The sequence below is a fragment of the Mytilus galloprovincialis genome, chromosome 13 (assembly GCF_965363235.1).
Source record: "Mytilus galloprovincialis chromosome 13, xbMytGall1.hap1.1, whole genome shotgun sequence".
Taxonomy (NCBI): Eukaryota; Metazoa; Mollusca; class Bivalvia; order Mytilida; family Mytilidae; genus Mytilus; species Mytilus galloprovincialis.
Window position 1 is genome coordinate 73,275,446 of NC_134850.1, and position 14,965 is coordinate 73,290,410.

The window sequence follows — 14,965 nt, forward strand, 5'->3', positions numbered from 1 at the left end:
AAACAACAGATATAAATTATTTCATATAAAAGAAAAACAAGAATGTGTCCATAGTACACAGATGCCCCACTCGCACTTTCATTTTTTATGTTCAGTGGAACGTGAAATTGGGGTAAAAACTCTAATTTTGCATTTTAAATTAAAAAGATGAGATCATATCATTGGGAACATGACTGTGTACTATTAAAGATTCAAGTTGATTGGTCTTCAACTTCATCAAAAACTACCTTGACCAAAAACTTAACCTGAAGCGGGACAGACAGAAGGAAGGATGAACAAACGGACGCAAAACCAAAAAACATAATGCCCTCCTACTATCATAGGTGGGGCAAAAAAATAATTACCCTTTCGATAATAGGAATTCTAATGCTTTTAAAGCCGTGTTTTTAAAAATGCTAGCACATATTCTAATCCAGTCTAATCTGAACCCTTTTTCTGTCGATAGGAATATAATTGTTTGTTTAATTTTTAAGGTGAGCATAATGAATAAAAAACAAGAATGTGTCCCCAGTACATGAATGCCCCACTCGCACTATCATTTTCTATGTTCAGTGGACCATGACATTGGGGTAAAAACTCTAATTTGGCATATAAATTAGAGAAGATGATATCATAGGGAACATGTGTACTAAGTTTGAAGTCGATTGGACTTCAACTTCATCAAAAACTACCTTGACCAAAAACTTTAACCTGAAGCAGGACAGACGGACGAACGAACGGACGCACAGACCAGAAAACATAATGCCCCTCTACTATCGTAGGTGGGGCATAAAAATATTTGCCTATTACACATACTACAAAAAAGAGTTTCTGTAAAATTATTTACGAAAACCTCTGAATTTCTCACCCTATCTGGTTTTAAACCAGCAGGTTACCAAATGTAGTACAATTCTATACACTGCTGTTTATTTAGTTGTGTGTTCCTTCATCTTTTCTGGGCTAGACACTTAGCATACACAGTGAATTTACCTGATGCATATCATCATCCCATCCTCCGTAGGCTTGGTTGTCTAGACACTAAATGTACACAGTGAATTTACCTGATTCATATCATCATCCCATCCTCCATAGGCTTGGTTATCCTGTAACTGTCTAAATCCTTTTAATGGCAAAGTGATAACTACTTTGTCACCAATCTTCAACAGAATCTGTCCAGGATTGACCACATCTGAAACAAATCTTACAATGATCAGATGACAATCATCCTGACACAAAGCTTTACAAATTTTTGTAAATTATTGGACCAAAGATAATTTGAAAATCTTAATTTCGATCCAACTAGTTTTTAATTTTCTTTTGATAAAGAAAAGTTACAAACAATATTTCCAACGCTCTATTTTGATGCTTGTTCTTTAGGCCAAATAAAAATAAATATATGTGTGGTTCCAGTTACATACTTTTAAAAAATAGGGTCGGTAGGTCAGTAATTTTTTTTTTTTTTTTTTTTTTTTTTTTTTAATGTCAAAATCGTGTGTTTACCGAGATTGTTTCCGGTATTATACACGCCCCAACCAGAAGTCTGCCATTTTTACATGTGTTTGGTTGTGAAATAAACAGTCATGATATGTTTTTAGTTAATTTTGTTGCATTCTGTTATGAATTCTTGCATTTTAGCCATAACAGATACTTGTGATGACAGAAATCTATGAATTTAATTATTTTAATTCACAATCCTCAAAATTTGATTGTTTGAAAATTTATTTTTCAGAAATGAAAAAAAAAAGTTCTAGGGATGGTTTTTTTTAACTAGGGTCGGTCGGGTTACTGGAACCACACATATATTTTTATTTGGCCTTATTACAAATCATCCACTAATTAACCAATGTATAAATAATGTTAAATTCCTCTCCTAGGAAGAAAAATTCTTAAACCCACCACTACTTACCAACAAATGGAAGATGATCTGCGTAGTAATTGCCACCAGAGGCTGTTTCTGTCATCCGTGTGTAAATCACATCTACACAACCTTCTCCGCCAACACGATAATTCTTAACCAAATTATCAGCTTTCCATGAAATCTTTACGGCTCCTCTGTATGAATCTTTACCCCAGGTCTCCAGTGCCTTCACAAGGCCTACACCTCCCTCACCACCTGAAAAATAAGGTCCTCATATTTACTTCAGATAATGTATATATCTTGTGCTGAATTGCATATAAGGGATATACCTTGTGCTAAATTGTATATAAATGATAAAAATCAAGTGAATCTCAACCACTATTTTAGTCTACAATAATGTATATTTATCATTATATTTGAACCTCTTATCATTCCAGCATCAGGCATTTGTCAGAGGGAGCTAACCCACTATTTTAGTGTATAATAATGTATATTTACCATCACCATTTGCCCATTCCCAATTTGGAAGCCTTATCACTCCTATAGGGGAGACAATCCATTATAAAAGTGTAAAATTCTGTCTATTTACCATCATCATGTTTCCATTTCCAATGAGGAACCCTTATCACCCCAGCATCAAGGGAGATAACCCATTATATCGGTGAATAATAATGTATATTTATCATCATCATTTTTGAAATTCCAATTTGAATCCCATATCATTCCAGCATCAGGGAAGATAAACCATTATAAAAGTATATACCGTAATAATGTCTACTGAAAATTCAGAAATTATTGCATGCATTTATTATTGCCATCTTCTCATTTTTTTTGTGATATTGCAAAAATTCCTATTTAATTCATATGAAAAAAATCAGAATGCGAGTTTAAATCAATGCAATTATAACCTTGTCACATTTTTAGCAATAATAAAAATATCGCAATAATTTCTAAATTCACAGTTTTAACCATCATCACTTATCCATTTCCTATTTGGACCCCTTATCAATCCAGTATAGGGAGATAACCCATTATATCAGTGAACAATAATGTATATTTACCATCATCATTTTTCCATTTCCAGTAAGGACCCCTTATCCCCTTGGATCAGGGGAGATAACCCATTATATAAGTGAATAATAAAGTATATTTACCATCATCATTTTTCCATTTCCAGTAAGGACCCCTTATCTCCTTGGATCAGGGGAGATAACCCATTATATAAGTGAATAATAATGTATATTTACCATCATCATTTTTCCATTTCCAGTAAGGACCCCTTATCCCCTTGGATCAGGGGAGATAACCCATTATATAAGTGAATAATAATGTAGATTTACCATCATCATTTTTCCATTTCCAGTAAGGGCCCCTTATCCCCTTGGATCAGGGGAGATAACCCATTATATAAGTGAATAATAATGTATATTTACCATCATCATTTTTCCATTTCCAGTGAGGACCTCTCATTACTTCTGCATTAGGAAATATACCCTTGGCTGTCTTTTTATTACTGCCACTTTTTGATCTGGTAGGTACATTGAAACTAGAAAAGATCAAATGACAGAAATTCTCTTTGAATCCTTGCAAAGTCTGTTCTCATGAGTATAATAGTTTTGCCATTGATGAATGGTATGGTTCTAAAATTTACAACAAATCTATGGCTTCCATGAATTATTTCGATTCTAATAGGACAAATACAATCATTAAAAAACTGAAGCGATGATGGGTATACCGTGTGTGTGGCTGTTCTATTTTACCCACTGTTCGATAAATGTAAAACAAATCTTATAAGCCTGCATGAATGATTATTTAACTAACCGCTAAAAAAAAAATGTGATTACTTTTTTTACCTCTCAGTAAACCCAACATTTGCAACTTAGATTTGCATTTTTTATCGTAAGCTACCGTCAAATTCACTGTTGACATGTTGACATGTTGTTACCAAGGAGCCGCCATAGAAGGTAAACGCAATAGAAAAACCTTCAGCTTTGACGTTTTCATTCGTATGACGTCATGTTTTGAAATGACGTTAAAGGGAAACTTCGCAAAAAAATCAAAAATTGATATTATGTTCATTCTGTATAAAAATGCTCAAATTCATAGATATTAAAGTTTTATTCCGCTAGATAAGCGATCACCATCGATTTTAAATTTAGAGTATCAATTATCTGCGTTCGGCCATTTTGTCTTCTTTCCTGATTAATAACAACGATATGTCTATAAACCACAAAGGAACAAAACTACAGTAACCGATTTTTTTTAAATTACCATGGTCTGTTGTTTTTAAACTGTTGATATTGGAATTAGGTAAAAAGTCAAAGTTGAAATCATAAATAAGTGTTCCGTGAAAATTGTTTTCGAAAATCTAATTTGTTCATAATTCTTTAAAGTAATAAACTTTTTTCAAATAAATTCTGATCTTCCCTCATCTGATCACCAGCATGGCTAAAGGTATTACTTTCAAAGGTATTGTGAAGGGTGTGAGGTGACACGTCCAGGTATTCAAGCGATTTCCTGTCGGGCTTGCAAGTTCATGCATCTTTCACTTCTGAGATATTGATCAGTGTACACGGCCGAAAACTTATAACTTTCCAATTTGAACTATCAGATGTATAATATACAACTCTGTCTTACTTGTCATTACTAAACTCATACGCTTGTTTATAAATAACATTTCTGGTGTAAAGAATATTATTCGTAAAAATATAAATAATACCCAAAAGATAAGATTTGATGAAATTAAAATCTATTCAAATATTTTTTTCAAGGATGAATTTGGAAAAATGTAATATATACTCATTGTCAATAGTGAAGGACAGATTGGAACATACCAGAAATATTGATTTTAAAAAATGTACGCACTTGTCGACGATTCGTTTATACGACTGGGTAGAAAGTTACGGAACTATAGAGCAATTTAAAATATATACATGTATACATTGAACATAAGAAAAAAACATATACTCTGAATAAATTGGGGTAAAAGTTTTGTAAATAGACTAGTCCACGTATGCCAACAGTATGTAATCATCGAATGTCGATAGACTATTGTATACCAGAAGAAGAAGAAAAAGAAGAAGAAGAGAACCAATCTGATTTAAATACAGGTCGATGTATAACTTTTGCTTTGGTTCATTGAAGTTGTGGACATAGTAAAATCACAGATTTATATTTCAATAAGATTGTTCTCGAACAAAGGAAGGAATTCGTCATCACAATTGTTATATATGCCACTGGACGAACACTTATTATCCCCAAGGGATGTGAATATTTTGCTGAGAAACTATTGAGTATCAAAGTTTCAAATTAATTTCGGGATTTATTTTCTTTCTTGGTATTCAATAACAGAAAAAAGAATAAATTACTTGTCCGCTAAATAGGGGTATTCTTGTCAGATAAAAGACTTTTAGTTATATTTAAAAAATAAGGAAGTATGACATTAAATTGGTTCTGTCTTTTTTTTAAACATCGTTAAAAAGATGTGTGTCTAAGGTGAACGCCACAAGAACCCTGTAATACTAGTACGAGAGTAGAGCATGTAAACATTCTTTCTCAATAATATGGTTGTATTGGAAATCTTTCCATACAGATTGACAACTCATGGTCCTTTCCCAACAAACAAACGAACGAAACGCTACTAGTCTGCTTTCTCTGGAGCTCATCCTCAATGGCGCTTATATGTCAGGAAACTTACAAGTATATAATGATTATTTCAAGAACAACGATGTATGGACGAACTATTCTAAATTCGTCAATATCAGTTATGCATGACTAAAATATAAGTTTTATTACAACTACTGTATTACTTATTTGGATTAATGACGGCTATCATGTTCAACATTGCACAAATATTATCATAGAATTTTTTAAAAAAATGTTCAAAAATCCTCAAAAAAAATAATGCCTTAGCTTAGATAATTGGTATTCTTTTTACAAAAAGTTCGTGTAAATGATTGTTTAATGAATTTAATTATGTAAGAATGAAATGTTAAAAAGAAACTAAAAAAAATCATGCATGTTGTATGTTGTATTTTTTTTCAATTAAAAAGTTTAAAATTGCGAGCATTTAAACACAGCCAGATTTGAATACAAGTTAAGAAATTCCGGTAAAGTCAATGATATCAAACAGATGTGCAATGGTATATCAAATTGGGTAATATTGCATTTAGTTTTTATTAAAGATTAAAACTACTATTTTTTACTTCATATTTGAATCTTTACGCCAATTGCCGCTAAGAAAGTAATCCAAAATTGTTTCCTTTTATTTTTATACACTTTCGGAATTACGAATCTGAATTTTATTTTCAATTAATTTACACAATTTAATTATTGTATCTTTATTCTCATCGTGTATTAAATCTAAGTGTATTAAATACAGCATACTCTTTCTAATCCTTTCTGTTTATCCTTTCCAAATAATAACATTCATACCTGTGTACGCTTGAACTCACACCTGCGGCTAAATAGCTAGAAGGTAAACGAATTGACCTCAAGCCGTGAAATATACAGTGACCTTTACAAAATAATATACACACTCTGCTCACACATTAGTTGCATTGAAATGATTATCAAAACAATAACGTAAATAGAACTGAAATATTTTCAGTTCAATATCAGTAAAAATGTTCAATAAATATTTTATGAAAAAAATCTCAACAATAATAAATGAAATTTATTCCAAAACATTTACTAGAGATCATTTTATAGGAGTTTAATTTAATCAATACAAAACGGTATATTCATATTCATTTTCGTTCATTCTTATATTGTGGTTAATAACTACGACCATTCGTCAGCTGTGCGCTTTTAATTACGTATATTGTCGATAAGCTATAAGAGTTAAACAGATTTTATTTTTTCCCAGAATTCAACAAATCGGGCTAAAACGTCACGACCCACTCGAGAATTCAACCAAAAAAGTTACAAATACTTGATTTTCTCCGTTATTAGAAGGAATATAAATTTAAAACTTTGCAAATGTGTTTTTTATGTTAAGATGAACATAATTAGATGATAAGTAAAAAATTGCGGAATTGCCCTTTAATGCGCAAAAATCATTACTGGAATTTCGCGGAATTTTAATTTGTTTTGTTTTTGTCCATTTTTCCGTTCTCTAATGTGTAAATTCTTTTTGTTATGCATCAGAATCAGAATAAATGTTCTGTAGGGTTTTATTCAATTGTAATTGTTAACACAGCGAAATCCACAACCACTTACACATAGGTTACGATACATGTGGATTTACGTGGGAGGCATATTTAAACAGCCATTTGTGTACATCTTGGAGTCTGCGCTAAGTATAGATATATCGAGAATTTTATCACGGTGTTGTTTACAAAGCGAAAGAAGCACGTCATATTAGAATTGTATATATTTTAAAAATAGACACACAGTATTCTTGTCACAAGGGGATATCTTCCTTAATTTTACACAAATATCTTCCTTGCTTTTAATGGTTTTTATCAAATTATATGAGGATTGTGGCCAAATTAATTTCATAAAAAAAAAAAAATTATTGTTTTCATTTATTTTTATGTAAACACTCCATTTCCAAGATACAAGGGGATAAACTAGATGCTCCAGGGACTTGAATAACTCACTAAGTAAAACAATAGTACTTACGCTGTAGAGTTAGGGGTGTCCACTCGTACAAATGCATGCTTCAGGTCATGCTTATCGGCCATATAACATGGACTACACATATCAAAGTCATGGCAATCACAACACTTCCATCGTAATCCATGGATTCCTTTCTCCCCACAAATATCACAAGTTATGTTAGGATGACAAACTCCTAAAAACAAATTCAATTAATAATAATTCCTTCCTCAGTGTTATCATAATACAAGTTATATTAAGACTGCAAATAAATATTAATGTAAAAACCATCATTTATTTTATACAAGTTGAAATGTCATAAAGGGTTGTTAGTCCAGAATTGACCAATAAATTATATATATTCTAATGCAATTTGGATGTAACAATTGTTTTCATTGGCTAAAAGTTGCCTTCTCAACAGTTGACCAGGCGTAACTAAGGAGGGACCTGCCATTTTCAATTGATGAATCAACAAATGTTCGATTACTACTATATAATCAAAAATAAAACAACACCTACCTCGAATTTGCCATTTTAATATAATTTTATCCGAATTTGAAGCGAACAAGTAACGTTATAACCACCAGCTTGTAAGTTTTCATTTGTATGACGTCACGTTTAGCCATGACGTCTTTGTGCCAAAATCATTCATAAAGTTTCCCGGATTTTTTTTTATTTGACAAATTTAGACATTTTTTCAAGTTTTATCGTATTTTTTCTTTTTGTAATGCATTAGAATCGGAATAACAGTACTGTAGTTGAAGAGTTACCACCGTCAATTTTGATTTGAAGGTCGCAAATCTCTGTTTTACTGTCTCCACTACCTGTTGCCAGTAAAACTGCATTTGCGACCGTCAAATCTACAATTGACGGTGGCAACTCTTCAACTACAGTACTGTTATTCCTTAATTTGACTTGTAATGCTGAGCCTGAAACAGACATTTAACATGGGTTTGCCAGTCTAAACATAATTCAGAAAAAAAAATTGAAGTTTATGCAATCTTTCATTGACCAGACTTTTTTTCTAAACAGCCACACATTTCAGGTAATATTTTCAATTCTCTCTAGCCCTGGATATCTATCTATATTACCTGAAGGTGCAGTGTCAAACACTCTAAGGTCATATTTTCCATTTTCCCCAGCCCTATATCTCAGCTCACGACCAGAGTCCCATATGACGGTAACCTTTTTGTCATCTGAACCAGGTTTAGGTACAAATATCACAGTTCCAAGGAAGCCTTCGCCATTATCTTGTTTCTTTGAGATCCAATCAGGACCTCGTACTACACGAGTACCAGGTTTTATCTGAAAAACATATCACACTTTACTGTGATGTAACAAAAATCCTACATGCAAGAATGTATAAAATCTAATATCACAAATAAAACTAAAGTTCCACCTGAAACTATAATTGACACTTGCATATAGAACCTACAATCACATATTCTACTCAAGTTTTATCAAAAAATGTAAATCACACATATGCATAAGCAATGATAAGACATCTTAAGAAGTAAAATTAAGAATAGAACAGGGACTGTGTCAAAGAGACAACAACCCGACTAAAGAACGGAAAACAGCCAAAGCCCACAAATTGATCTTCAACACAACATTAATTACTTGTATCTTAATTTCAATTTTATTAAATTGCAGTCCACTATAACACTTAAGCATTTGACTGTACTTTTAAATAGCAGTTTACCAGTCATTATAAAAATCACCATAAAGTATATTAATGATTGTCTTTTATTAAGAACATCTGTATAACTTGTATTTCTTTTAATATGCATTGCCAACCTAATTTTTGTTTGTGTTCTTTTTTCAATTGTTCATGAACATTAATAATGTGTTAACTGTTGAAATTTATAGCCTTTTTTCTTCTTTGCTGTGAATACCACTGTCACTCTAATATAATTGTAATCAATTTAACTATTGTAAGTTTATTGTCTGAATTTTGTATGCCATAACCATTTAATGTAAATGTGTTTGTGCGAATAAAATATTGTCTATTGTCTATTGTCTATATACATCCATTCTCAATTTTATGATATAAGAATGTTAATAAAAGAATAGTGTACCAGGTTACGGTATCATAATTTAAACATGTTTAGGACCTCAAACCATTTCAGTCTATGTTTTCTGTACATAATTACTAGCAATTATCAAACATCTGATTTGGACTCAAACCATAAATGCCATAAAAGTCTTATTTTAAGATTATATAAATAAACGTTTTACCTCACATGGTCTGCATTAAAGTCATCAATAAGTTATAAATACACAGAAGGTTACATTACACAACAAGAGCAGGCTATTTGAAATGAAGGGAACATACTTTCATTTATTTGAAAACCAGATGCTCCGCAGGGCGTAGCTTTATACGACCGCAGAGGTTGAACCCTGAACGGTTAGGGCAAGTATGGACACAACATTCAAGCTGGATTCAGCTCTAAATTTGGATTGTGATTAAATAGTTGACACAGCATAGGTTTCTGACACAGAATAAATGTGTTCTAATGAACTTAAAATTTTTGTTTCTCTTAGAGCAATTCACTATGCTGTTGAATATTAATTCTCTCAAAAAAATGTTTGAAGAAATTTTCTTTTTTATTTATGAAATTTCAAATGAGAAAAATTGAACCCAATTTTTTTAATCACATCCCCCTTTCCCTTATTCCAAAACTAATCTCAATTAAAATTTCTAATGGAGTTTGCAACAATAACTACTCATTTAAATACATCATAAAATATTAAGATGTAAAAAAACTGCTTGTTATCACTGAATGGTAAAGATTATTTTAATTTATCAGTTGGTAGTAAAAAGTGAATATACATTGTATATTGTATATAACAAAGATTTAAGTTGATTCTGGACAAAGAAAGATAACTCCAATTAAAAAAAAATCTTGCTATTGCACAATATTTTGCAATTAGATATTTCTTGCTTACTATTCTGGACAAAGAAAGATAACTCTAATTAAAAAAAAATTGATATTTCACAATATTGTGCAATTAGATATTTCTTGCCATTGCGCAATACTGTGCAATTGAAAAGACTTGCTATTGCACAATACTTAATATAATAATTTTAGATCCTGATTTGGACCAACTTGAAAACTGGGCCCATAATAAAAAATCTAAGTACATTTTTGGATTCAGCATATCAAAGAACTTCAAGATTTCAATTTTTGTTAAAATCAGACTAAGTTTAATTTTGGACCCTTTGGACTTTAGTGTAGACCAATTTGAAAACAGGACCAAAAATGAAGAATCTACATACACAGTTAGATTTGGTATATCAAAGAACCCCATTTATTCAATTTTTGATGAAATCAAACAAAGTTTAATTTTGGACCCCGATTTGGACCAACTTGAAAACTGGGCCAATAATCAAGAATCTAAGTACATTTTTAGATTCAGCATATCAAAGAACCTAACTGATTCATTTTTTGTCAAAATCAAACTAAGTTTAATTTTGGACCCTTTGGACCTTTATGTAGACCAATTTGAAAACGGGACCAAAAGTTAAGAATCTACATACACAGTCATATATATTGACAGTTAGATTCAGCATATCAAAGAACCCCAATTATTCAATTTTGATGAAATCAAACAGTTTAATTTTGGACCCTTTGGGCCCCTTATTATGTTGGGACCAAAACTCCCAAAATCAAACCCAACCTTTCTTTTATGGTCATAAACCTTGTGTTTAAATTTCATAGATTTCTATTTACTTATACTAACGTTATGGTGCGAAAACCAAGAAAAATGCTTATTTGGGTCCCTTTTTGGCCCCTAATTCCTAAACTGTTGGGACCTAAACTCTCAAAATCAATACCAACCTTCCTTTTGTAGTCATTAACATTGTGTTTAAATTTCATTGATTTCTATTTACTTAAACTAATGTTATTGTGCGAAAACCAAGAATAATGCTTATTTGGGCCCTTTTTTGGCCCCTAATTCCTAAACTGTTGAGACCAAAACTTCCAAAATCAATCCCAACCGTTCTTTTGTGGTCATAAACCTTGTGTCAAAATTTCATAGATTTCTATTAACTTAAACTAAAGTTATAGTGCGAAAACCAAGAAAATGCTTATTTGGGCCCTTTTTGGCCCCTAATTCCTAAAATGTTGGGACCAAAACTCCCAAAATCAATACCAACCTTCCTTTTGTGGTCATAAACCTTGTGTTAAAATTTCATAGATTTCCATTCACTTTTACTAAAGTTAGAGTGCGAAAACTAAAAGTATTCGGACGCCGGACGACGACGACGACGACGACGACGACGACGACGACGCCGACGCCAACGTGATAGCAATATACGACGAAAATTTTTTCAAAATTTGCGGTCGTATAAAAAGAAAGACAAAAACCATTTGCAAAAGAGAGGCTAAAGATACCAAACAATATAATAACCATTGTGACTGAGAGCAATGTTGTGAAATATTAATATGATTGACTGTTGTTGTTTTTTAGATAGTTTCATTAAATTTCTTTTAAATTTAAAGATTAGAAGAAAAAAAGAAAAAAAAAATCTTAATGATAATGATGTAATGTGTGAGAGTATGCATGTATGTAGTGTTGTATGGACTATCTTCATAATATTGAAAATATGATATGTATAACGATTGTATAGTATATATATAGAAATGTAGTATGATCAATAAAAAAAAAATTTAAAAAAGAAGATACCAAACCTACACATCTAGATTTCACAATTAATATAACAGGTGTCCATTCAGCATGTTCAGGGGAATGATTCCTTCAAAAGTTCAATTTGAATCATACTCATGATATTTACATGTACTAACAAAACAATGACTGACATTTTAGAAATACACCTTTATAAGGCCAATTATTGGGGTTATTGGCTCTAAATTGAGTTCAAACTACCTGTAAACCGGTGAGTTTAGGCAATGTTTGGTGTTTCCCGATCTTTACATTAAACCTGCATGTTTGACAATGTTTGGTGTCAGTTTACCTGGGAAACTTCCATAAAACTTCCCTTAAGCTTGTGTCATGTGTGTGCTAGGCAATGTTTGGTGTTTCCCTTACTCTACAGCCCGCCCGCCTGCCCATGTATGGCATGTTTGGTGACAGTTTACCTGAGAAACTTTCAACCAAATTTCTGTGGTAACTTTTCTCTTTTTATATGGAACAGTACAATCTAAGTCAGTGGAATAGCGTGTTCTCTGTACAATGGAAAGTGTAAACAAAATAGAAAGTTGTTCAGTAAAACACCTCTTGAATACATTAGACATGGCAGTAAATGACCACAGTACTGTTATTTAACAAATTTAATTAATGTTTTCATTTTTGTTAAATGGCTTTCATTAACCATCAAATACGCAATTGACATGTCATGTTTGGTTTTAACACCAATAAAATGATTTGATTTGTCAAACTAAAAGTTACCGCTATAATAACTTTCTTAAATCCATAAATGTTTAATAAATAAAAAACAGAATTTAGGAGAAATAGCACCTACTTTAAAAACTTTATTTTAAAATGAAATAGCAAAAACTTTATTTTATTCAGATCTTATTGGAAATTTGAAGCTTGAAGCGTACACGTGACGGAATATCTTTCGCTTGAAACTTTTCTTTCATACGACTTCAACTTTGTTTTGCCATGACATTAGTTCGCTAAGATCTCTCATGAAATTTCATGTAGTTTCAAAATTTTGTTTAATTTTAATTCCATAAATTTTAAAAGCTTTAATTTACTGTATTATTTCTATTTGTTATATGCATTAGAATAGAAACAATTGTTTAAAAATCTCAATTTGCTAAAAATCATGAGATCACTGCCAGCGTGTATATTGTGCATGAATAGATCACAGTGAAGGTACCAAAAGTAGTTTCGCAAGTTTGGTTTATCCAAGTATAATTAACCAAGGGAAATAATTCTAACGGACCTACCCTTTTAAAGTATTTATAGATATGCAAATCATATAAGAATTATATAATAATTTCCATTAAAAATGTAACCACAACATATCAAGATCAGTTTAAGATAAATGGTATCCCAGCCTTTGCTAAATTAATCCTTTCCTCCATAATGACGCCTTTTGACGCCACCCCCTTTACTCCATGATGACGCCTTTTGACACCTGTGTAGTGCCTCAGTTGAAACATCTTATGAAAAAACTTTATCAGACTTAATAAAATTTGTATCTAATTTAAAAAGGATATTCATGATATTCATTAAAAGATTTTTTTGCAATGCAAACATTCAAGCTTGATAATATACAGCTCTGAATTTGGATTGTAATTAAATAGTTGACACAGCATATGTTTCTGACACAGAATGAAAAGTGTAGTCCAATGAACTTATTTTTTTTTTGTTGCTCTTGAGCAATACACTATGCCTTTTGAATATTAATCCCCTCAAAAATATATTTGCAGATTTTTTTTTTTTTTTTTGAAATCTGAAATGAGAAAAATTGACTGAAAACTACAAAAATGCTTATTTGGTCCCATTTTTGGCCCCTAATTCCTACACCTTTTGGACCATAACCCCCTTAATTCCTAGGCTGTTTGCCCTATAACCCTTAAAATAAATCTAAACCTTCTACTTATGGCATTAAACATTGTGGCACAATTTCAGAGCAATTGAAATACTAATACACAACTTATTGTCCTGAAACTAGATAAATGCTTGTTTTGGGCCCCTTTGGGCCCCTAATTCCTGAACCTTTGGGACCATAACCACCAAAATCAATCCCAACCTTCATACCTGCCAACTGCCATTTCAATTTTTATTTTTTGCGGTCGTATAAAAGAATACACAGAAAAGATATGGTTAATAGGGATTATCCTATTTAAGTTTTAGTTATAAGAACAAAAATTTCTACTTTCACTTTCCATTGGGTTTGCATTAGTCGGAGAAATAACTCTCTATTGAATCAGACCTGCCCAAAAGGAATTGTTATAGACAAAAGCAGACTTAGACATACACTAATACTCACTTTAAAATTCTTTTCCTCATTCTCAGAGCTCATTATTATAGAAATGTTTTAATTTTCTAATAATTTTAGAACATGACTGATTTGTTTGTCAAATTTAGTTAAGGTTATTTCGTATGTTTGTTAACTGTCATTTTTATATCAGTTCTTCGTAAAATCAATAATTGGATTCCAGGAAGTTTAAACAAAAATTGAGTGAACCATGGGGAACAAAATACTTATAGATATTATATTAGCAACAATCAGAACAAACCTCACTCATTTCTTCCTCATTCCATTCGAAAGATAAAACCCGAGGATTTCGCATTAACAAGGAGTTTTTTTGGCGGTAAATACAAATTACACAAATATGATAACAAATTTCTGATCATGTTTATGATATAAATTGTTAATCTATCAATTATAATTATATTGTATAAAGTATAACGTAAACAAATGTTTCTCTTTAAATATCATAGTTTTGACGATAATAGGCAAAAATGAAAATAAATGGTAAATAAACTCATCATCATGATACCAGGACTAAATTTAGTATATACGCCAGACGCGCGTTTCGTCTA

At 31.5% G+C, this 14,965-nt stretch overlaps 1 protein-coding gene across 2 annotated transcripts in view; it reads right to left on the reverse strand.

Moving 5' to 3' along the window:
* LOC143055906 (E3 ubiquitin-protein ligase MIB2-like) overlaps window positions 1-14,709 on the reverse strand; it is a 66,612-nt gene extending 51,903 nt beyond the window's left edge. Inside the window, exons 1-6 of one of the 2 annotated variants that reach the window (XM_076228958.1) lie at window positions 14,659-14,709; window positions 8,530-8,743; window positions 7,463-7,634; window positions 3,271-3,383; window positions 1,886-2,092; window positions 1,041-1,168 (exon numbers count right to left, since the gene is read on the reverse strand). In XM_076228958.1, coding sequence (XP_076085073.1) covers window positions 1,041-1,168; window positions 1,886-2,092; window positions 3,271-3,383; window positions 7,463-7,634; window positions 8,530-8,743; window positions 14,659-14,667 — 843 coding nt within the window. In that variant the 5' untranslated portion in view covers window positions 14,668-14,709. Of the gene's footprint in view, window positions 1-1,040; window positions 1,169-1,885; window positions 2,093-3,270; window positions 3,384-7,462; window positions 7,635-8,529; window positions 8,744-14,408; window positions 14,567-14,658 lie in introns of those variants that run through there. The other variant, XM_076228957.1, reaches the window with a different exon arrangement.
* Between the last annotated feature and the right edge of the window lie 256 nt (window positions 14,710-14,965).